The sequence below is a fragment of the Phoca vitulina genome, unplaced genomic scaffold (assembly GCF_004348235.1).
Source record: "Phoca vitulina isolate PV1807 unplaced genomic scaffold, GSC_HSeal_1.0 scaffold6, whole genome shotgun sequence".
In the NCBI taxonomy this organism is placed as follows: Eukaryota; Metazoa; Chordata; class Mammalia; order Carnivora; family Phocidae; genus Phoca; species Phoca vitulina.
Genome location: NW_022589709.1, coordinates 3,556,470 through 3,580,665, shown reverse-complemented (window position 1 = coordinate 3,580,665; position 24,196 = coordinate 3,556,470). Strand labels below are relative to the sequence as shown.

Genomic DNA, 24,196 nt, shown 5'->3' with positions numbered 1-24,196 from the left:
ATATAGAAAATAATACAACAGTGAATCAGGAACTCCTGGGGCAGGACGAAAAAACCCTGAAGTTTTTAAAGATGTCTGGGAATTTCTGATGTATGGCTAGGTTTAGGGTACTCTGATAGAACAACCCTTCAGTTTATAAGGAAAAAGCTGAGATCCACATAAGAAAAGCGAGTTGATAATAATGAGGTAGAATTTAGTGAGGACTTCCTACATGTAGGACGCAGTGTAAAGTAAGTTGTATATGTTATTTCATTTGTTCCTCAGCATTTTGCTTTGAGTTTATTATGTCTACTACATCTATTTGCTGTATACTCTGCTGATTTTATCTACAATTGTATATCCACCACCTAGCACAATGCCCGGGACATAGTAGGATTTTACTAAATACTTGTTGACAATTGCATACGGTACTGTTCTAGATTTTTTTAAACATTACCTTTTTTTAATTGTCTGAAAAAGCCTTTATGATAGGTTTCTATTATTCCCCATTATGATGAGAAAACTGAATCACAGAGGTGTCAAATAATTCCCCCAAGGTCACACAGCTAGTAAGTGGTAAAATTAAGATTCAAACCTAGGCAATCTGGCTCTGGAGTCCAGTTCATAATCACTGTGTTATACTGGTTTAACTAACTTATCCCAAATGCCCAAGCCACTGAACAGCAGATGCAGAGTTTGAGCCTAGGTTTGTCTCCAGAATCTATTCTTTTTAACCACTACTTTATACTTCCTTTCTGTGGCTAATTATCTGGCAGTTCATGGTAGTCCATAGAAATGGTGCCCCTGGGGTTGTGCAATATATAATCTGTATGGCTTTTGTGGCAACTCTTATAATATGATTAGAAAAGTATCTCAACTTCTAGAGAGGAACAGTCAGGTGTGATCAGAAACAGGACTCATTGGACCAAATACTGAAACCAAGGTAGAACTGTTTGCCTGTCCTGTCAATTTGGTTACTGCAGGAAGCAGAAGCCAAGATGGAATTAGAAGTGTAAGAGATTAACTGGGGGAAACACCTATGAAGAATAAAGGGAAGAGGGAACAAGAGTAAGTGGGGACAGCCTCAGACTCCAAGGAAGTTCTGACACCTGTTAAGGGAGAGGGAAGGGAGGAAGATTGGGTAGGAAGACACCCTGATTGCAAGGAAACTCAGAGGAGTTCTGGGAGAGGCAGATGGGGAGCCCAGGGCAATGCTTGCCCAGTACAGAAGTCTTGCACTGAGGAGAAATGGCCTGGCTCCAACATGCTCACTCACTGCCTAGGAGTGAGAGCGTGGACTTGATGTCAATGCTGTGGTGGATCCCTGAGGAGTGGCTACTGGAAGCTGTCAGCCATTCACATTCCTTGCAACTGGTTCTCTTAAAGAGAGATTTGGGCTGTGCCTCCCCATGGTTGCCACACCTGTGTACCATGAATTAAATCCTCCGAAGGAAACATCAGGGAACCAACCACAGAAGATATGCAGCCAGAGTCTACAACGGCGCCTCACACATCTGAGTACATTTGCTTTCAAACCTTGTGTTGGTTTGGCCTTACTCAAAGTGTCAGCTCATTTAGTGAAAAATGTGTTTTCCTGAAGAGGGGTGATTGGGACATTTTCTCATTTATTTTTCTACAATGGACACATTTAAATTGCCACAAAGAAGTTACTATGGAAACTCCTCCCAAACTTGCAAGATAAAAGGTAAAAATGGAACACTTTGTTGACATGCAAATGGTTAGTCTTTGGAGACCACTTTTTAACAAACTCTCCTTGTCTGGTTCTTCTGAGTCCATTAGGGACTCTCTTGAATCAAAGGTAGACGGGCAGGTGTTTTGCTGTTACATTCTAGAAGGCCCCAGCGTGACAACACGGGAATAAGTCTAGACACTTCCAAACTTGGTGTTGAAACAAGCAAAGTAGATAGTGACATTGTACTCTCTAGGTAATTCTGCTGATGCTGATTGTGAATTGCTATGAATGTACAGACAGGCCCAGGGCAGGGAAGGTGGTTATTTTTATGCCAGGCCCATTCTGAGGTGTACCCTGGACTTGCTTGTTTGAAAGTTAACTTGCTGAGCTATTATTTATGCAAGGTAGTTTCTCTTTCTTAACTCCTCTGGCCACAGTCCATCCTTTGAATCTCGGGCTGGACAGTCCTTTCTACAGGAAACAAACTTCTCAGTTGAAAGCCCCATTTCTCTACCTATCTCTTCTCATCTTTCCCTGCCTCTCCCCACCCACCAATCCAATTCACTTTATGTCTGCCCAAGCACTCCTATCTTGACAAAGCTTTGAGAGAGCTTTGTCCCGATTTCTGCTTTTTATACTTTTCTCTCTGGCAATTCTTTCAACTTGCTTCTCTCAGGCCTTAATCCCAAAGCTGTATTGAAACACTTTCAAAAATGCTTCCAGTAATTAAGTGGATGCAATGTGAAGGTGACTTGACCTGAGGAATTAGGGGGTCAGAAGTTCTGGGTTCTTGATTTAGGATCATTGTTAACAGGCATCACAACTAGCAGCAATCAATCTCACTTCTCCCTTGTGAATCAGAGTCTTCCTCTTCACCAGATATTCTTTTCTTGCAGATCTTTTTTTTTTTATGGCCATCTCCTTTTCATCATTCAAGATTTAACTTAAATATAGTGTCCTCAAAGAGGCCCTAAATACTCTCTAATGTTATTTTCCTCTAACATCATTCTCTATAACATTATCTTCTGTTTTCTTCAACCACTATCTATCTGCAATTATCTTAAATGTTTCCTTGACTATTATATTTGCTCCAAAGACCTTTAAGATCCTAGAGAGCTGAGGCCATGTCGTTCTTTTTCCCAGCTGTATTCCCTACTCCTGGCACACAGAAAATTCTCAATAAGTAGTTATAGAATGAAAAGCACTGTAAAATTTAAGCAGTTGGATCAAATGAATTTTAAGGTTTCTTGCAGCTTTAACATGAACAAACTTAAAAATGGATAAGTGAAAAATGAAGTGACAGCAGACATTACAATAAAACACTGAATGCAGTGTGTGTATATCTATGCTTAAGAATATAAACCTGCCAAGTTCTTGGACATGTCCTAGTGTTGTCTTTCTAGTTTCCTATAGAGTGTGAACTAAGTTTCTGAGCTTTACGATGAAGTATCTAAGGAGGATATTAGATAGCTGTCTAAATATAAAACCACTGTATCATAGAATAAGAGTGGAATAAGTTTTAGAATACAACCTCTTCAATTTACAGTATGAAAATTCAGGCCCTAAGAAGGAAGTACATTTGGAACCAAACGCAGTGATGCTTCTGTCAATGTGGAATACAAACACATATAGCAATAACATTTCTGTATAATCATTATTAATAACAGCAATACTTTATATTTCTCTTTTTTACTGGACTGTTCCCACATGATTTATTCTGTACTTTCTCAGGTAATACTTCAACAAGACTTATTTTACAAGAAAATCCTTTCAATTTGAAGGTTCAAAATCCTAGCACGCTGTGGACTGTTTCTGGGGAGAAGCAATACTTTACGTTCGAAAAGTTTGTCTGAGTGAAGCCAGCTCCTATACTAGTACTTCTGACACTTGAGCACGGAGGATTCGTTAAAGCACAGATTGCTGGGCCCCATCACCCAGAGTTTCTGGTGCCGAAGGTCAGAGGCATGGGGAAGCGTGCGTAGAACTGGGAAAGTCTGACAGAAATAGTACCAAACTTACCACACCAACTCTCTCAGTTTAACTGGTCCGCTAGGCGCGCAAAGAACTACAAGTCCCGGTGTGCCCCGCGCGCGCAGCGGGCGGAAAGTGGGGCACTTCCGCTCCACGCAGCGCCTCTGCCCCCGCGTCTCGACGTGTCACCGGCGGCGCCTCGGCTGTGGCCAGAGAAGGACCTAACTGGGGGAGTTCGTGGCGGCGGGCTGCGGCGGCGATCCCGGCCTGGATCTGCCCCGGCGCGGAAGTGTCCCGGGGTCCGTGGGGAACAGGGGAGGGAGGCGGCGTCTCGGCCCGCGCGGGGCACGATGTTGAACATGTGGAAGGTGCGGGAGCTGGTGGACAAAGCGTGAGTATCGGGGGGTCAGTTGTGGCCGAGGCCCACGCAGGGAGGGGAGGAAGGGGGAAGGGGAGCTGGCCCCGCGCCCAGGGCCGCCCGCGTCACGCCCCCCCCCCGGCTCGGCCAACCCCATCATGGCGGCGGCCGGCTCTCTCCCCGGCCCGGAGCTCGTCCAGCCCGGCGAGGCTGAGAAGGGACCCTTCCTCGTTTCAGAACATCCTGTTAGCCCCTTCCTCTCCTATACAGGCCTTTCTCACCTTACCCCTACCTCCATTCCTCTAGGCATAGACCCTTTGGTCAGGGGAGGGGGCGGGGTTGTGTGGAGCTGGGTCAGTGCCCTGGCCGAAGGACTGTCTTGGCCCCAGGCTGTGGGCTTTGCTTCCAGGGTAGCAGCGAAGACTTGGGGGTGAGGGACGCAATGCACTGACCCTCTGTGTTCCTGAGGGTGTGGTACGGAGACCTTAGGCCTGGTCGGCTTGTGTACTTTACTGGGTTTCTTTTAATTCCTAATGAACCTGAAGTGTTGGAGTGGGTGGTAGGTGTAACAAGTGGCCATTGTGGTCAGACTGAAGTTACTCAAGAAGAGATTCATCCTTTGCTTTCCCAACACTGGTGAAAGTAGATCACCACGTAACTTACTGTGATTCTTCTTTTCCTCTGTTTCCTTTTCCACTACACTTCATTTTGGGAGGGCCAGTTGTTCCATTTGGTTTAATTAACAAGTCATTAAGAAATTTCCCCTAAAGAAGGAAACAACCCAGGTTTATATCCTGTTGATCTGCTCTTAACTTCACTGACAGGTAAAATGACTAATAACATAGATGATTCCCTTTAAGACTTAAGTGATAACTTTAGTGTTTCACTACACTAAGAAAACCTTAATACTTAACAGACATAACAGTGGTTAAGTAAGTTCTTCTAGGCCAGCAGGAAATAAAGTTTAAGAATTTAACCAGTCTTACTCCTTTTGGGTTCTAGTGATTAGGCAATATATGTGGTGAACAAAAACGTTTGTGACAACAACCGAACCTAAAATCAGGAAGTGTAGATGGCAAACTATTGAGTCTTTCTTGACACCAAAAAAAAAAAAAAAAAACAAACACACCACACACACAATTTATAGTGGCTTGGATAATGCATCAGATAGAACTTAAGAGTTTGACCATATTTTCAAATTTTCTGTGCTACCAAGGAGTAGAGTGTCTAAAAAACATAGGTTTCAGAACCTGCAGAGCTGGGTTCGAGCTGTTTAACCTTGGCAAATTACTTAATCTTTAAGTGCCCTAGTTTTCTTAGTGCAGTGTGAAAATAATAATAGATACCTACCTTACAGTGTTGTAAGGATTAAGGGCTAAAGGCTTTACATATGAAGCCCTTAACACGATATGTTTAGATCAGTATACTTTTGATAACTGTAGCAGATGTTCTGCATTGTGAGATAAACATTAAAAGAGAAGCACCATGTTTGAAAAGTGATTTGCTTTAATAATTTTCCTTTATCAACTATTCATTTGATGATTAAGCCCTCAGACATTTATTTTGGGCTTATTTTGCTATTTATACGGCCTTTGCTTTTTGAAGATAAAATCATCATTCTTTTCCAGATCCAGGTTCATTAGTTGTTTTTTATTTTTTTATTTTTTTTTCCGTGGGTGTCATGCATGCCCTACTGGATCATTGGTTGTTTTTGTTAATATATGATACAAAGACTTAGATACCAGCTTAAATAGTTTTTAAAAGTCTAAAAGTCTCTACAAAACTATTTCTAAGTCAGAGAACAGCAGGAGAAAACCACTAAGAAACATCTTGTTATCTTAGAGGACTAAGTTTGTGATACAAATTTGCAGCGGCTGTATACATTTTTCAGGAGATGGAAATCAAGACAATGTTCCTGCTCTTGTACAGTTCATATTGTTTGCCTTTATCACCTATGTTTCTAATCTTCAAGTGTTCAGGTTAAATTTGCCACGGAAGTAGTTATCAAGTCATGATGGAACAACCGTTGTTGAAAAAGAACTTCTGTCTTCCTTTTTACTACCCACTTTAGAATGCAGACTTGAACCAAGTTATTCAAGAACATGTAAGAATGTTGCCACCAAGGATTTTTAAAGCTTTTGTGGGTGTCTGACACATGATATTAAGATGTGAGGTTATTTTACTGATGAATACTCAGGATTTAATTTTCATCTTTCACTGGCAGGAGAGAAGAAATTCTTCCCTCAAAATATAAGAACCAGTACCTGTATCACTGTGTTCAGTTAGACTCTTCACCTTAAAATGCCGTAATGGAGGAAAAACAGATCCATAGAATGGACACTTTGATTATTAGGGGGATAAGGTATTGAGGGAACTTGAAGAAATGACAAAGTGATTAAGGATTCCTCAGAGAATTTGGATTAAGTGCGCTAGTTAGGGGTTTTGGAGACCTGGGTTCAGATTCTGATACTGCCTTTTAAGCTAGCCATATGTCTAATTTTAGAGAGAATCATATAAATGTCCAGATTATAGATTACTTATCTGTAAAATGAGGGGCTGGGGTAGAGAAAGACTGTTTCCAACTTCACTGGCTCTTTGGAGACATGAATTTCCATCAGCGGGAAAGAAATGGAACTAGTATTTCACAATAGCAGATAAATTTTGGAACGTCATTGTCCTCCAGAGACAGTTTCGGCTGAAAAGGGAATTTTTTTTTAAGTGGTAATCAATAAATGTTATATTTAAATGCTTTATGCAGTAAATAAGTGCAGCCTATGACTTAGGAGAACTAGGACTTTTTTTAGCATATATCCCTACCCAATGAGGTTTACTTCAGAAAGAAAAATGTACTTTTTCAGAATGTGTTCCCTGGAGGTACAGTTAGATCAAGTATGGTGGCAATTCTGAAGTATAATGATGTATTTCAAATATTGGCTTTTGAGAGTTTGAAGACCCGGAGAGTGAGGAGATATTTTCCACAGTTGTTGCACCTCCTGGTAGTATTAAATGGCTTGTTTTGCAGAACACTGAGGAAAAGCAGATAAAGTCATAGGCCAGCCAGAGCTTAGAGGACCAGTTTCCTCCCACTTGTGCTCAAGTTGCATAAAAGACAGCGGTGGCAGGAAAGGATAAGTGGCACCACTCTTACCAACTAGGACTAGCTTGACCACTATTGTGTGACCTGTCTTCTTGTAATAAAATTGGGTTCTTTTATATTTTGTCATCCCATACATGGTATAAATTGAAAGTTGCTGTAGTTCTGGTCTTTTTTTTCCTCCAAATTTTGGAAATGTAGTGAAAGTGACATGATAGTAGTAGATCGCAACTGCTGCTTATTATTCAAGCCCAGCTAATCCTTCTCTTTGATCTCAGGGAGTAATATTAATGGTAAATCTTATTTCATTAGTGGTCCTTACTCTTTTTATGATAGTGATTCAAATAGTGCTGGCTAACTCCTATAGAAAGGTAACTGCTGTAGATAGTCCATTTTAGGTTATTTTCTTAAAGCATAGCTTGCATTTTCCCCCATAAGTTAATTTTTGTTGGTGTTACATGCATTTTTAGCTCCTACATGTTTAGCTCATGTAATAGAGCTACAGAAACTACTGTTCTAGTCTTGACCCCAGAGGGAGAACTTTTGGCTTTTATAGAAAATAGTTCATTCTGTTACTTCAACAGATAATACATTTATTATTTTTTTGGTGTAGTACTGTATTTTCTGAATTTGAAAAGTATACCTGCCTTCAAGAAACTTGACATTACAAATATGCTACAATTTGAACTTACCATCAGTTTTGCCTTTTAGTCTGCAGATGGTTTCCCTCTTATTTTCCCTATCCTACCAATAAATCTCTGTTCCACGTGCTTCTTAGAATTTGAAAGCAAACATGATTGTCAGCTTTTTAGTCTTCCCATATCAACTTTTTGGGAACCAGTTACAGATAATTGTTATTGCTGAAATAATTAATTATCCTCCTTCTCTTCTAGTAAGTTGTTATAAGAAGATATTAAGAATTTAATTCCAAACAAAGAAGAGTTTTATTTATCTTCTGCCAGCATTTCTGTAGTTTAAATTAGCCTATTTAGTACTAGTGTCAGAATGCTTTTAAAAATCACTTAGTTGCCTCTTACGTCTTTCTGTGCCCTGGTGTTAGTTTACAAGTAGGTTTTCATCTGTTTACTGATATATCCACTAAAAGTACTTGGCTTTTTTAAAATTTTAAATACTACTTACTAGTACTCCTAGTTCTTACAGTATGGCTCCACAGTTGAAACTTTTTCTATGCTCTTGTATTATTTTCTTACTTATTTCTAATGTTTACTTAATATTTCTTTTAAGAAGAAAGAAAGAGTATAGGCAGCTTAAATAACATCTTAATCTTAAAGAAATTTTACTGTTTTATCTTTCATATTAAGATATATCTAGCTATTAAAAAGTACCTTTTTTTTTAGCATTTGTAATAGCTCTTATATACAATGAGTTAACTCCTTTTAGTCTCAGCTACTAAATATTACTAACACATTACTTAATATTCTGGGACAACATATTTAACTGTTTATTCTTTTATGCTTTTTTAAGGTGTCATTTCATAAGCTTTCCTTGTTTCGTCTACTTATGTGTGTTTGTCCATCCGTTTTTATAGTAATTTGCTAGCAAAACACATTATCCTACTATACCTCCAGGTGATATTTAATGGATCTGTGAAGCAGTTTGGTTTAGAGATCAGAACTGGATTAAAATCCTGGGTACACTACTAAGAAGCAGTGGTCTTGGGCATTGGAACAGTATCTCTACATTTTTCTACCTAGGAAGTGGAGATGATATTTATTTTACAGGGTTCTTGTGAGGATTAAATTAATGTGAAACACTTAGCGTATTATCTGACATAAAATAAACTCTTGAAATGCCTATTGTTATTATGTAGTCTTTAATACAGAAAATAATTTATAACAGAAAAAATCAAAAGAATATAGTGTTTAAAAGATAAAGAAAATATTGTTATCAGACTACATTATTTACAAGTATGTAAGAACTGTGTCTTAATCCATGAATCATTATTTTCAGTGGGCACTCTTTCATAAAGCTCTTCATCTGAACAGACAGCTTAACCTACATAAAGGAAAACTCATATAAGTATCTGTACTACATGTGCCATGTGTTGTTTGCACCAAGTTATAAATGCTTTTATTTTAATATTGTGAAGCATATTACAGAAGTAATTCTTTAAAAAGACATGTTGGGGAAGAGAGTCTTTGGGAAGACATATTGTAATTTCCATCTGCTAGTTTTTCTTCAGTTTGTTTTGTATTTTCTCAAGGTTTTAAAGATAGGGCTAATGTAAACTTTCCTCCTAAAATGTAAAATGATTTATTTTTTGAAGGGAAATTGAAGTTGATGGTTTATTCTTAAAGAAACCGAACAGTATCAAGAAAAAGAAACCTCTAAAATATATCAAATTTGTGATCTCTGACAATAGATGAGCAATATATACAAGGAAAGCACATCGCAGAAAGGGCTTTCCAATTATTCAACCCATTCTCCCAAGTTGGCAAGAAATTTTTTTGGCTTACCAGAGCTCTTTAGCCTGAAAATTAAATACAGGTAAAAGAACATAATGTATTCCCATGTTGAACCAATTTATAGCTATTTATAACTCATGGATAGATTTAGCTAATGAACTATTAGATATGAGTAATTTTGTTAATGTGCAACAAGAGGCATGATTTGTACTTAAGGAAAGTACAGTTTGCCAATTAGAATGTCTTTTGACATGTGAATTTTGTTTAGTTTCTAAATTCTTAGGAGAATAGGTTCTACGTAATTCAAATGTAAATAATTTTAACTTCCACATAAATTCACCACTATATGGTAAATGTGTATGTATGCTTTTGAAATGTTTCACTCAAAAATTCTCATCTAGGTGCGCCTGGGTGGCTTATTCCGGTTATGTGTCTGCCTTCAGCTCAGGTAATGATCTCAGGGTCCTGGGATCAAGCTTCGTTGGCCTCCCTGCTCAGTGGGGAGTCTGCTTCTCCCTCTCCCTCTACCCTCCCCTGGCTCATGCGTGTGCACTCTCTCTCTCAAATGAATAAAAATCTTTAAAAAAAAAATTCTCATCTAGATAGCCTTAAATTTTTTAAATAGAAAAAATACATGCACTGAAAATTCAATTTCTTGTTTGTCTTGCTATTTGTTTTCATGTATTTTTAGCAAATCATTAAAGAACAGTGCAAATAAATATGCTGAGGGTTTTTTTCTATTGATTTTTCTCATATTCATCTTAAGGTTGTATGATTAAAACTGTTTTTATTTGTAATTAAACCACAATGGTTAAATAATACTTAGTTTAATGTGTTTGGCTTATATTTATAAGTTCGGTATTGAATGGGCTTTTGAAGTGTGGCTCACTTCCTGTGAAGCCAAATAAAAATTTTAACCCTATACCCTGCTTTCCACATAGCCCTAGTGATTCTTTAAAAATACTAAATCAGATCTGGCTCAGAGCTCTCCTCAGTCACTTCTCATCTCACTGGCTCCCAGCCTGAACTTGATCTGCCTCTCTGCTGCCCTCTATGACCTCATCTTCCACCACTGTTTCCTTCCTATATAAAATAGCATGCATTCACCTACATCTCTTTTCCCCTCTACTTCCTTTATTTACATGTATTCTTCTGCTACCTCTGGGATTAAACTCCTTAAAGGGAGGGACTGCTGTATTACTAACTCTTAGAACAGTGTATGACATAGAGTAGGTGCTCAATAAATATTTTTGAATATATTAAATTTAATAAGCCAGTAAATATTACTGAGGAAATCTTCTAAGTCCAGATATTTTTAATAAAAGCTGATAGTTATTTAACATTTGCCATATGCCAAGAACAATTGTAACAACATTATTATCATCTTCAATTTATTGCTGAGGAAATGGGCCACAGAGAAGTCCAGGCGCTTGCCCAAAGAAACACATCTAGAAAATAGAGTCTAGATTTAAATCTAGATGTCTGTTTTCAGGACATATATTTAACAGTTTTTGCTAACTTTTACAAGACATTATTTTTAAAAAATGCTTTATTTTACTATAATAAGGGTGAGTTACCAGTGTATACCTTATACTAATTAAAAATTACTTTGAAAGAAATATATAATTCTTAAGTTTCTGAACCAAATTCAGTGAGTTTTTTCCCATGTACCTGTCATAAAAGAAAAACTTTCTGGACTCTTGGAATCCTTTGAATAATGTCTGTAAGTTGGATGCCCCTCAACAGAAGGGAAGCAAACAGATGTTAGTGTAGGTGCAAAAGAAAATCTTAGCTATTGTAGTGAAGGTGCTCACTACTTAATCCTAGAAAGTGTTAACATTTATGAACTATATTATGCACTTCAGAATTAGTAGTCTTCTAACCAGCTTCCACAACTTTAATAAGTTTCACATAATCCTTTGATCTTTAGATTGTGGTCTTTGCTGTGTCTGTAGTACTATGTTGTATTAATCTGTGATTTATGCCTACCTTTTCACAATTTTTCTTTAGATTGAGCGTTTAGGAATATATTCCGTAGTCCATTATATACTTATCCAAGTACTATGTTTTTGGCATAGGTTGTATTTAAATGTTATGCAGTAACTGAAAATACATTACTGATACCCTTATTAATTTGGCCATCCTTTATAAAGGTCCTTCACTGAGTGGTCATTAAATATCTGCCAAGAGCCCTGTGGAGTACTATAAGATGAGAGAGAGACCTTATGGTTCCAGTGGCAGCATATGATCTATCAAGCAGATGTACATGAAAAGCATATGAAAAAGAAATAGAGAATAATACAAGATGGTATGATATCTGAATTTGGGATACAGGATGTATAAATACTGTTGGAATTTAGAGAATAAAAAGAACAAGATAGCAAAAACTTCATGAAAGAGATACATCCTGAGATATATATATATTTTTTTTAAGTATATTTGCCTGAAAGGAAGATGAGGCTGAATAAGGTATCAAACATGAAGTGCAAAATCTGAAACCGGTCAAATAACAATATAGACTCACTGATAAGAACCTGCTCCCAGATGGTTCCAAGCATAGGATGACATCAGTGAATACTGTCTGAGAAGATGTTCCATTGCAAAAGGAAGTGTCCTTCCTACTCCAATCAAATAGTACAAATTAAATAACTTGAAGTATAGATATTTGGGTTTTTTTATAGCTTTGAGGGGAAATAATTATAGAGGTTTGAAAATTTTGGTGGTGGGGTTCTGGAAGTAATTTCTTATATGTCAGAAAAGTTGAGTCTAGTTTTTAGGATTTGGAAATACATTTGGATAAATCTAAGTTTAATCAATCAAGGGTGAAAAATGAAAAACTTTAAACAAAATATCAAATATTCGACTTCATATAGAGGTAGTTTTACAAACTTATCACTATTGAAGTAGGTGCAGAATTTCTCGTTTTAGCTTTGTTGATAGGATTTTTAGTTACATACTTTGGTTAGTGTTTGATATTTAGTAATGTTTCTGAACTTAATCAGATATGAAAAGAATCAGTCTTGTAATCACACTGTACAATATCAAGCATTTGTGTCTATAAAGATGTAATTTTCACATGTCCCAGTGCAGAATTTTTCATCAGTTTATTCTTCTCTTAGAAGAGTATGAAACTATTTTTCTAAGGTTAACTAATTTCAGAACTTCCTTTTAGATTTTTTCCTGAAGGAGTCAGGTAATACATTTAATAAAATTACCTTAATAGGGTATTTTAAATAGGGTACCACATATTTAAAAAGGTACTGGTCATGAGAATGCTCAAGCTGAGCAAATTTCTTTGGATTTCAATTTTATTTTTAAATGAGGGTGGTAGGGCACCTGAGAACGCCTCTCCTTTGAGCTCCACGCTCAGTGGGGAGTCTGCTTGAGATTCTCTCTTTCCCTCTCTCAAATAAAATCTTTAAATGAGAGGTGGAAGGGGTAATTAGAAGGGAGACTTGATAAATTAAGATTTTGTCCACTTTTGCTGTATAAAATGGGATAAAGTCTACCTTCCAGGACTGTTAAGAGAATTAAATGAGTTAATATATTATGGAAATGTTATCACCATGTTCTCAATAAATTCTTCTTCATTGCTTTTGTTTTGTTTATTTAGTTTCGTCATTGTGAGACAGCTTTAAGAAGCAGTAACCCAAAATTAAAAGATAGAGATGAACAAAGACTTTTATTCCTTAGATTAGTTCTAATTAATAGAAATTTAAAAGTTGGCAGAAATTTTTAAATAAACTTTTAAACCCCCTTAACAGTAAAATTTTTACTATTAAAATTATTTTAGTGGCTATTTTATCCATACCTGTACAAACTAGAATTGGGATCTGTAGTGCAAATAAAATTAACACTATACTTATTTTTTTAATACCATGGATATTTGATCTTTTTGTGAAACCAGTTTAGCATATGATACCTCCTGACAAGAAAAACATCACACTGTCCTTTCTTTATGAAACAAAAATTTGATTTACTAACTATCCTGTGCAAGAAGCCTTAAACAACTGCCATCAGTAGCGAAAGGTTGTCTAAAGCTGCTTTAAGTACAGAGTAGGAGTGGTTTTGGTTGTTGAATAGGAATAATATTCCATACTTAAAAAAAAAAAAAAAACAGCACTTTGAATGCCTAGACTTAAAATTTATTACCTTGGGAGCTTAGGCTTTTAAAATTTATTAGAAATTGCACTTGAAGAACTTGTACTTGAATTGATGATGTGTACCACAGGATATACAGTTGAATTTGTAATGACTGGTATTTCCAAAACAACTTTCAAATAAATATTTTATGCTAAATATTTTACGAAAAGTTTTTCTAGCAAGTGGGAATGGGTGTCCTAGTTATTTAGAGTCATGAATAGTCTATCACTATTGTATCTAAATATAACATTTTGCTAGCTTTTATTGTCATTAAATATGGTAATAGGTTACAGTGTTACATGGAAACTTTGGAACTAGAACAGTCCAAAGAGCTTCATTGAGGGTGTTTTTGGCCTGTTTATTAGTTGAGTAAAATGTTTAACCGTTAGGATTTTTCACTCGTATAAGTACTTAAGACTGCTTGACATGCTAACATGGTTTGGAAAAGGAGATGTGGTGTACCAAAAGGATAAAATATGCATACTTTATATTACTAATTTTTCCTTTTACTATAAGTTAAATATAAAATGACATTAATTATAAAAATCAGGTTAACCTGTTTCATTATGTGTTTTAACTCTGATAAACTTTAACATTTAACTTACGCATTCTGTATCTGAAAGCATAATGTTCACTCTGCATCTAAACTCTTCAGTGCTTTAATGGAAGAATGATTGCACTTGAAAAAGCTAGTCATTGCCTCGGTCAGGACTGAAATAAATTGTTCTCCAAATTGTAGAATCAAGAAAATGATAGCTCAAAATGAAAAGGTAATAAACCCAACCATTTTCATGAAGTTTAACTTTGTTCCAAGTTATGTATGTTACCTAGAGAGATAAATTAAACAATATATATATTGAGGTAAGAATCATATAACATTAACCATTTTAAAGTGCTGAATTCAGTGGCATTTAATAACATTCACAATATTGTGCAGTTAGGCAAATTTTTAAATAACTTTTTATTCTGAAATTAAAATTCTAAGAATAGTAAGGGAAACACCTGTATATCCTTTATCCTGATTGACCAATTTTTAAGATTTTGCCGTATTTGCTTTACATTCTCTTTTCTTCCTCTTCCACTTTGTCTACATACACACACACTCTCACATACTTTTCTGGTATGTTTAAAAGTAGGTTACATACCACCTTTGCCTCAAAACTTCAGTGTACATTTCCTAAGAACAGAGATTATTCTCCTATATGACCATAATATGGGTATCAGATTCAGGAAATTTAACATTGAAACAATAATTTTATCTCTCTGTAGTCCGTATTCCAGTTGTGTTAGTCATCTCATTCCAGTGCAGGCTTCTGTCCAGGATCATGTATTTAATTGTAATGACTCTTTAGTCTCCTTTAATGAAGTGTTCCTTAACCTTTCTTTGTCTTTCATAACTTCGGCATTTTTGAAGATTATAGGCCAGTTATTTTATTTCTGTGCTAAGGTTATTCCTCAATTTAAGGTTAGCTGATGTTTTCTCAGGTATGTATTCTGAGCTGGGATATTACATTAAGTAATAACATGTCCTTTTCAGGAGGAACACAAGGTCTGTATGCTGTTAATTTTGAGCACTAAGTCAAGGTGTTGTCTGGTTTCTCCACCATGTAGTTAACTGTTTTTCCCATTGTAATAAGAAATAAGCAGTCTGGGGGAGCTATTCTAAGATCTCTTCTCATCAAACTCCCCCCTAGATTTAGCATCTACTGGTGCTTCTTGCTTTAACTGGTCTTTAGAATGATGATTACAATTGGTGACTCTTCCCCCTTCTATTACCTTCCCCCACATTCCATCCTTGTACGTATTTATCAGTTTACTGTACAAAAGAGCTTTCATTATTCCCCCTCCTTCCCTATATCCCTCCTTTGTGGATTTTCATTTAATTCAATGGATTGTAATCCATACTGCCCTTATTTATTTCAGTACTCAAATTGTCACAGATTTGGCCATTGGGAGCCTTGTAAAGCAGGCCTATGTCTTTTTGATGTGTGTATTGTTTGTTTTTGTTTTTTGAGCACTTTCTCACTTTCTGGATGTTTCAGGCTTATCTTGTACTTTCACTACTTCAGCCCTGGAGTCAGCCATTTCTCCAAGGACCCCTGGTTTTGGTTACTTTTAGTGGTGAGGCAGATTTTTAAAATAAAGATGATAGGGTAGATTAGATAAAGATGTTTGTCATAATTAAGATGTTGTTAGAATTTCTTAGTATGTAGAAACACCTACAGTAAGTACAAAGAGTTGGCACATGGGACAAAGAGCTTTTTTGAAGTGTGGTGGTTTTCTTTTGGATAATTACGGGGGGTTTTTTGTATTTTTAAACTTTAAGAGAATAAGCTATGTGAAGGATGCTGCATTGCTCTTCTCTCCTTGCTTTTCCCACTTCCAACAATGTAATTTGCTTTCCACAAATCAGTTTAGTATAAAAAACCAAAAATCAAATCGTGCTTTACAAGTGTATGTATTGTAGATAACCTAATTATGTCAATAAAATGCTTCCATAGAAGGTATTCTTCCAGTGGTATTTCCTGTTACAGCCACCTACCTGTAACTCATATACTTCTGTCATAATATAACTCTTGTTTGGTTTTTGAATTGTTTATGCTAGCAACTGATTACTGAGTAATTTAAGTCTCAATTATGGCAGCGCTATTCTAATTAGAACGCTGGATGCTGGCACTTCATTTAGCAAACAAGTGTAAAATATCTCTGGGACATTTGTAGAAATAAGTATTGAGGATTAATTTTCTGTAGATAATCTTTGGATGTATATCTTAAGTGTAGACTTATGCTTACTTTATTTGCAAACCAACTACATAATTCATTTGGAATATGAAATCCTTTTGACTTAAATTGGGAAAAAATTGGCTATATGTTGAGAGTGGCATTTTTCCAACAGTTAAAAAAATAATCATATGTGGGTATTAAAAAGTAGCAAAATTACACAATTTTAAATAAAACAAATATAAGTAAGTTGCACATTAAGAGTAGAAGAGTTTGAGAAATTTGATGGAGATACAACACTGCTGTTTGATTTTGACACAGATAATATCCCTTTGGTCATGTTGGGATTTATAAGGAGTAATTTGAAAATAACACATTCACATTCCTTTTAGACTGATAACATTTTTCAGATGGAGCTTTTTAGGATATATGATGATAATCGTCTTTTAGTGAATGAATTAAAGTATATTCTTAATGCTTATATAATCTCTGATGAGGCTAAACTTATAGGTATGCTTCTCATGTCAGATACCCATATGACAGAGAATGAAATGTTGTACTAAGGATTGCAGAAACCCACAGGATGACCTGGTTTATTCATTTCATTAATATTTATTGATCGTTTAGAACTCTTTCAGATACTTGAAGTGTAGTTGTAAATAAGTTTTGGTGGGGAGAGGTAAATAAAATAATCATATTTTTAAGTGTGTTACGAAGAAAAGGGGCTGAAGTAGAGAATGATGAATGGGACTATTTTAAATAGAATGGGAGAAAAAAGCCTTTCTGAGGACATGGTATTTATGTTAAGACTTAAAAGATTTTTAAAGAGAGTAGAGGAAAGAGGTTTCCAGAGAGAAGATAATTATGGAATAAGCAAAGTGGTGAAAGAGCTGGTGAGAAAGTCAGAGAACAGTATGGAAAGAACATGGAAGAAGGTAGTCTCAGGGAATGTTTGGCCACTGCATGGAGTTTGGATTTATTGTAAGTGTAATAAGAAGCTGGTGAGGAATTTCAGTAAGCAAGGGAGTGAAATGATTCCACTGATGTAGCTATTCTTGGTGCTCAGTTGGATAATGGATCAGAGAGGGGACAAGTAGAAAGGGGCAGTGGTTAAAATTGTGATTATAACATAAGTGGTTAGGAGCAAAAGCCCTGAACCTTTATCTCTGGATTCAGACTACCTAAGTTGAAATCCTAAGCATACCTCTTAATAGTTGTATGGCCTTGAGCAAGATATTTAACCTCTTTGTGCCTCAGTTTCCTCATCTGTAAAATGGGAATAATAGTAGTACTTGCCTCATAAAGTTGATTAGATGAATTGTTTGTAAAGGGCTTAGAACATTGCCTGGCCCATAGAGTTAGGTAAGTTAAGTGTTTAAAACCCAATAAATAAGGCCATCTTATGGAATAAAATGTGAAGTGGGCAATAAAATATGCTCAGTTTGTTCTGTTTGCCTACTTGGGAAAGAATACACGAGAATTACTGCTGTGCAGAGTCGTCTGCACAGCTCTTCTGCGGTAACAGATTGTGCAAAGTGAAGGCATGGTACTAGTATGTACAAGTTTCGGTTAACAAGGTGCCATGCAAGCAGGGCTGCTTGTATAAGAATTAACAGCATCTGTAGAGGGGAAACCTTTGATGGCTCCCTAATCCATAGTTGACACTGAGCACGGGTAGGGGGTTTAAAGTTTTTGAAGTATTTTTTAACCTTAGATTTCGGTGTTTTAACTCTTCATATGTTTCTGTGGACATAGAATTCTTGTGCCAACGTGTGTCTTAACTTTTTAAGTTTTTGTTAGGGGTCAGTAAGCTAATTTTAGGGGATATAGCAAATTAACAAGTCTTTCTGGCCGTGCCTTCAAAAGACCTCAGATTGAAACAGGAGAGCCTTTTTTCCCCTTTTATTTTAAGTAGGCTCCATGCCCAATGTGGGGCTTGAACTCAAGAATCTGAGATCAAGAGTCACATGTTCTACTGACTGAGCCAGCCAGGTTTACCCCCCGCCCCCTGCCATAATAGCCTTTTTTAAAAAATTTCATGAAGGTAATATTTCCCATGTCATTCTCTGTATATTTGTTGGTCAGGCGATATTTATTTTAGCCCCCTCTATTTATATCTTAATCTCAGTTTGTCTTACATCCCCCTCTCTGTTACCAAGAGATTATGGATTCCATTTATATATTCACTGGTCAGTTATTAAATACCCATTTTACGTGAGGCATTCATGGTTAGATACTGAGAGGGAAATAAAAATGCATAATATACGGTACCGTCATTTCTTGTTATTTGAGGTGCACAGGTTCTACAGAGTCACCACAAACACTGAATTAGCAAATACTGAACCATTGTTCCTGGGTTAGGCTCCTGTGCGCCTCTGTTCACATTTTCATCATCCAATCAATGCATAACCATGTTTTGTGTCTATTTCTATATGAACACATTTATTACATATATTGTTGATTTAGTGACGCTGAGCTCAGGGCCAAGCACGCTATACCTCATGCCTGAACAAAGCTTACCTGACACAGGTATTTTCTCTGTAAGGCACATTACAGCCTTCTTACGTTTAGGAACTCTATAGACAGCACCTTAGCACCAGGCTTGAAGATCATTTAAACAGTGAAATCACCAACAAAAAGCACAAAGATGTGAAAAATCATGTCATTGCATAGACCGGGAAAAGGATACTTGTTTACAGTATGAGAACTAAAACAAGGCAGAGCATAACCTTTTTGACCTCACCTGGAAATGTGCACAACAGATGACTCAAATTTTTCACTGCTCTGCTCGTGTTCACAAATGACCATGAAAGTGCTGTGAATATTGATTTTAGTGTTAACAAAAACATTTTAGTGAGCAAACTCAAATACAGAATCCTCAAATAAGGATCAACTGTACTTGTTTCTAAAAATTTTAACAATGTTTTAAGGGGGAATTAAGATTAAGTTCATACGTAGCTATTGTACAGGGCACTATCATTCATAAGAGTTATAAATGTAATGTTTATTTCATCAGAGGAAGGGGAGGTTATGGGTTAGAAGGAATCAGGTAAGCTTCATTTTTGTATCTTTGTTAAAAACTAGGTTCGAATTCAACTGAAAGATGATTTCAGCAGGGAACAGTTACTGAGGTAAGAAAGGGCATGTTTAAATTTCAGTTGGTAATACAGTATAATTATTCCATAAAGGAAATGAAACAGAAGTAATGGGAGGAAAAGCTAGACAGGTAGTTTGAGGCCAGATCAAGCAGGTCCTGATCACCAGGACTTTTTTAGTCAGAGGAAAGAAGCTATTTAAGCTATTTGTTCAATTACTCAGTATTTATTGAACATCTGCTATCACCAAGCCTTTTACAGGCACTGGGGATCTTTAAGTGAGAAAGACAGTTTGTGTCCTCTGGATGTTTTCAGTCCAGAGTGGGAGAAAGATAAGAAAACAAACATGTCTCTTACAGTACACTAATTTTAGTTTTAGGTCAAGATAAAGAACAGGGTGCTATAAAGTGCATATAGGTAGATCCCCAGAGTTAAAGGAAGATTTCTTGGAGGAAGTGACATTTAAACTAAAACCTGATGGTGAGGTGAAGTGAGGCCAGGGGCAGAGATGGGTAGGCAGAGGACTTCAGACAGAGGGAACAGCTTGTACAAAGGCCTAGAGCTAAGAATGACAGTGATGGAACTAAGAAAGTAAACTGATACCTCACACGAGGGACCTTTTTTGGTCACGTTAAGGAATTTGGACTTCATCTTGAAGGTAATAAGGAAGACTTTGTAGGATTTTAAATGGGGGCTCAGATAGGATTGGTATTTCAGGAAGAGTTCGCTTTGGCCCTAGCCTGGGGGGAGATAGAGGAGAAGCAGAGACATTAGTTAGAAGATTGTTGGCAGTAATCTGGGTGAGAAGTGGTCGTGGCCTTGGTCTCAGGTAGTGGCAGTGTAGGTAGGGAGAAGTAGATGGACATATTAGAGATACTTACAACCTACAGGAGAAAAGGCCAGGGAATGGATTTGCTGCTGGATGGGAAGAGGGGAGGGAAGTAATCAATTATAATGTTGAAGCCGTAACTGTGGATGGTACTGTCCACTGATACATGAAAAGGAAAATTTTGGGGGAAGGTGGTAATGAATTAGTGGTGGACCAACATGACCAACACTGAATATTAGGAAACTGAATCTGGTCACGGTTTGAAGGATGAATAAAGAGAAAATATACCCAAAATGGGGAGATTGTGAAATGGCTCTTGTCAAAGTCTAGGCTAGAGATGAATGCCTGTATTTTTTTTTTTTTTTTTTTTTTTTTTATTTGAGAGAGAGAGAAACAGCATGCACACAAGCAGTGTGGGGGAGAGGGAGAAGCAGATTCCCCTGCTGAGCAGGGAGCCTGACGTAAGGCTCGATCCCAGAACCCCAAGATCATGACCTGAGCCGAAGGCAGATGCTTAACCGACTGAGCCCTGTAGTGCCCCCTGATTGCCTGTATTTTTAATGCAGGTCAAGCAGGTCTTGGAAATTAATGGGAAGTAAGCATTGAGGGAAAAGCCTCCCAAAGATGACTCCAAACATCCCAACAACTGCATGGAGCCTACCCAGCTTTATGATGTGCCCCCAGATCATTTTTCAGGATGAGAAATAATGAAGCTGCCTTCATGTTGCTCCTTCTCAAATACATGGAAACTAATATTTTATTGTTAAAAAGCAGTTCTAATCCTAAGAAGAATAATTTTTCCCCCATGGGACTTGATAAAGCTAATTTCTTTTTGAGTACCTCATATATGTATTTTATCAGTCCTTGTGAAAAATGTTACTCCTGCATCAGGGGGCCCAGAAAAGCAGCAATCAGTGTGAGGGTAAGGGGCTGTGAGAGGAGACGGTCCCTCTCTTTTCTTTAGCTCTTTGCCCTGTTTGTGTTCGTTCAACAGTGCATTATAAAATATTATAAAATAAGCCAAACATGCAGGAAAAAAGGAAAGATGTTTAATACAGGGTTATTAAAAGAGTATTAAGAAATTAACACTTAAAGCTAAAAATGGAGAACTTTGAAGGGATTGGAATAAAGTTTAAAAGTTTTTTAAAACCCAGTGGTAAAAAAGGGCACAAAAAGTAAAACTGATGAGACTTAAACAAAGATAAGAAACTGAAATCAACAGTAAAGATCAGTCAAGAGGTTTTTTTAATATGATAAAAATAAGTGATATGTAAAGCAAGATAAAAGGCTGAAAGTCAGCCATCAGATAAGAATTTAAGAACATAAAAATAAAAGGTTAAAGGAAAAGCTATCCATTAAGAAAAAATAAGAAATAACAGATACTAAAAATGAGTGGTAAGAGGAAAGGTATAGATGATTTTGGAAGTCTAACATAAAAGGCAGTTTTTAAAAATAGTGCATGCCAAAGTGGGTTTTTTGGGATACTTAGAAAATGTTCCAGGGAGAAGGTATGTTATACCCAAAGTTTTAGAAATGTTTAATAGAGTCCCCTTTTGGAGACTCTCAGTGCAGTTTAGAATATAGTCTCTGAGAAGTGCTGTAGTAATAAAATTGCCTTTGTTTTACATAATATCTCCCAAACCTTACCATGTTTTACAAGATACTAGAGTACTATTTTAGAAGAAAATAAAAATGGAAATCTTAAAAGTTACAGAGATAGACTTTAAATAAAAAAAAAAAAAATCAGCTGGAATTAGAAAATAGATTTGGGTTGGGGCTGGCATTCTTAGGGAATAGTCTCCAGCCCTGTTCTGCAGCTAGCCAAAAGACAGCAACATGACACCCTTACCTTCTGGTCCTCCATCCAAAGCTGTCTTCACAAAGCTTTTATCTGTGCAGACAGGGCACTGATATAACATACAGGCTGCTGAGCCAGAGGAGTGGAAACTGATCCTCAGCAGAATTAAATCAGCTCAGCCATGGGACACTGCCCTAGCAAGTGAAGAGAGGTTTTATATACAAATGCTGTTTTTCTTTTCCTTAAAAGAGATTATAATTTTTTCACTATGTAAATTTTAAACAAATGTGTCCCTTCACACACTGTTTTTCATGGGGTTTTTTTCTTCTAGGTTTTTTCCACATGCATATTTGTTCTTATATAGTTGATATGGTTCGTGTTCCATCAGTTTAGTGTTGTGAGAGCTCTCTTTCTACGGCAGTGAAAGGAAAAGTATTTTCTAGTATGGCAGCCTCTGCCTGTTCCATTGCTATATTGTTCCAAGCACCATTGCTGCCACATTTTGGAAGCAACTTTTTATCCTGCTTTCCTGAACCACTTAAAGCCTTCTTTTCTTCTGCCAGCCATAGAACATCCCCTCCCCAAATCTTACTGCCACCAGAGTGCCTCTCTGGAAAATAACTCTTGAACATCATGGGACTGACTAGCAAACGGTTGGGACAGCTTTTTTGTAAGCCTGTCATCTGCTGCCCAACTCATGGTAGCAGCAGCACCTGTGCTAGAGGGAGAGTAGAAGGGCTTCTGTATAAGTCATCAAGACCCATGAACATCCAGACATTTCCTAGTTTAATGATTTGTGTTCTTGCAGAAGAAACAGGATATAGAAACCAGGTATTGTGGCCCTTAAATGCTTTGTTCAGCCAGCCACCTCATGGAGCGAATTATACAACCTTATTTTTGGCATTTTGAAAGCTCAGAATTCTGCAATTTCTGATATTACTGAATTGTAGACATAAAACCTCATGCTAGATAATTTCTCTTATTATAATAGCTTAAAAGTCTTTGTTTTTGGTATAATTTACTTTGGGATATGCAACTCCAGTAGTAGATATGAAAGAGTTTAGTGAACCCCCAGAAAGTTAGAGACTTTATTTTATCAGCTGATGTCAGATTACCACTAAAGGAGAAATTGCTGCTTTATGTAAAATAAAACCATAGCTCACAGTTGGTGGTATGCCAAGATTAATAAGGAGAGTGAACTTCAAAATATAAATTCTCTTGAGTGTAAAATAAGCAGTTCTGTGCTGGGGCTTGTATTAATAGATACTTGTCTTGTCTCTTAGTCATACTCATTTCCAGGTCTTTGGCCACTTATTAATAATAGAATTGTTTTTGCCTTGCTATATACTTATGTCCTTAAAATCTTCCTTTCAATGCTGCACTGTGGGTCAGATAGGCTGCTAGTTACCATGACTATAAAGTTCTGCAACAGTGAATGAGATGTGGGTAAGTAATAGACTTATGCTAGTTTACTCTAAGGGGCCATTTAAAGAATATCTTCAAACTAAAAATAATACATACTGGCAGAAAAATAACCACGTGTGCTGAATGGTAGGTACACTTACCATTTCATTTCATCTCTTTTGTACCTAGGAACTATCTCTGAGATGAGGAACCTTGAGACACAAAGTGGTTGGTTTGTCCAGGGATCCGAGACAGAATTCAGGCCCTATTAACTTCTAATAAATTATTGGTCAGTTAATGTACATATTATTTTGCTTTTCTACAAAATAACCATAAAAGATGAAGCAGATTATGAGAATACATAAATATGCAGTATTTTCCTTTAGGGTGGCCTTGTGTTTTGGAACAGTTCCTGGAATCAGGGCCCATTTTAATGTTTGAAAATGGGTTGCTATCAAACGGGTTATTTTATTTGGTATTGCTAACCACTGAAGTTGTAAGGAAAGGGAAATAGTTTTATAGTTTCTTCCTCCCACAGGTCATAATTCAGTTGTGGACATCAGGATGTTTTTCTTGGCTTATCTCATTCATGTAGTTTTTCTTGCACATCTGTTACATAAATTACTAAACTATTTCCTTGAAAAATTGCCAGTTTAAGTCACACTTAATAGTGATCAAGAGGTCG

The 24,196-nt window shown here is 36.7% G+C and overlaps 1 protein-coding gene across 1 annotated transcript in view; it reads left to right on the top strand.

Annotated features, from left to right (window-relative positions):
- Positions 1–3,818: 3,818 nt before the first annotated feature.
- CLINT1 (clathrin interactor 1) overlaps positions 3,819–24,196 on the top strand; it is a 58,050-nt gene continuing 37,672 nt past the window's right edge. Inside the window, exon 1 of the mRNA XM_032403626.1 lies at positions 3,819–4,034. Coding sequence (XP_032259517.1) covers positions 3,994–4,034 — 41 coding nt within the window. The 5' untranslated portion in view covers positions 3,819–3,993. The remainder of the gene's footprint in view (positions 4,035–24,196) is intronic.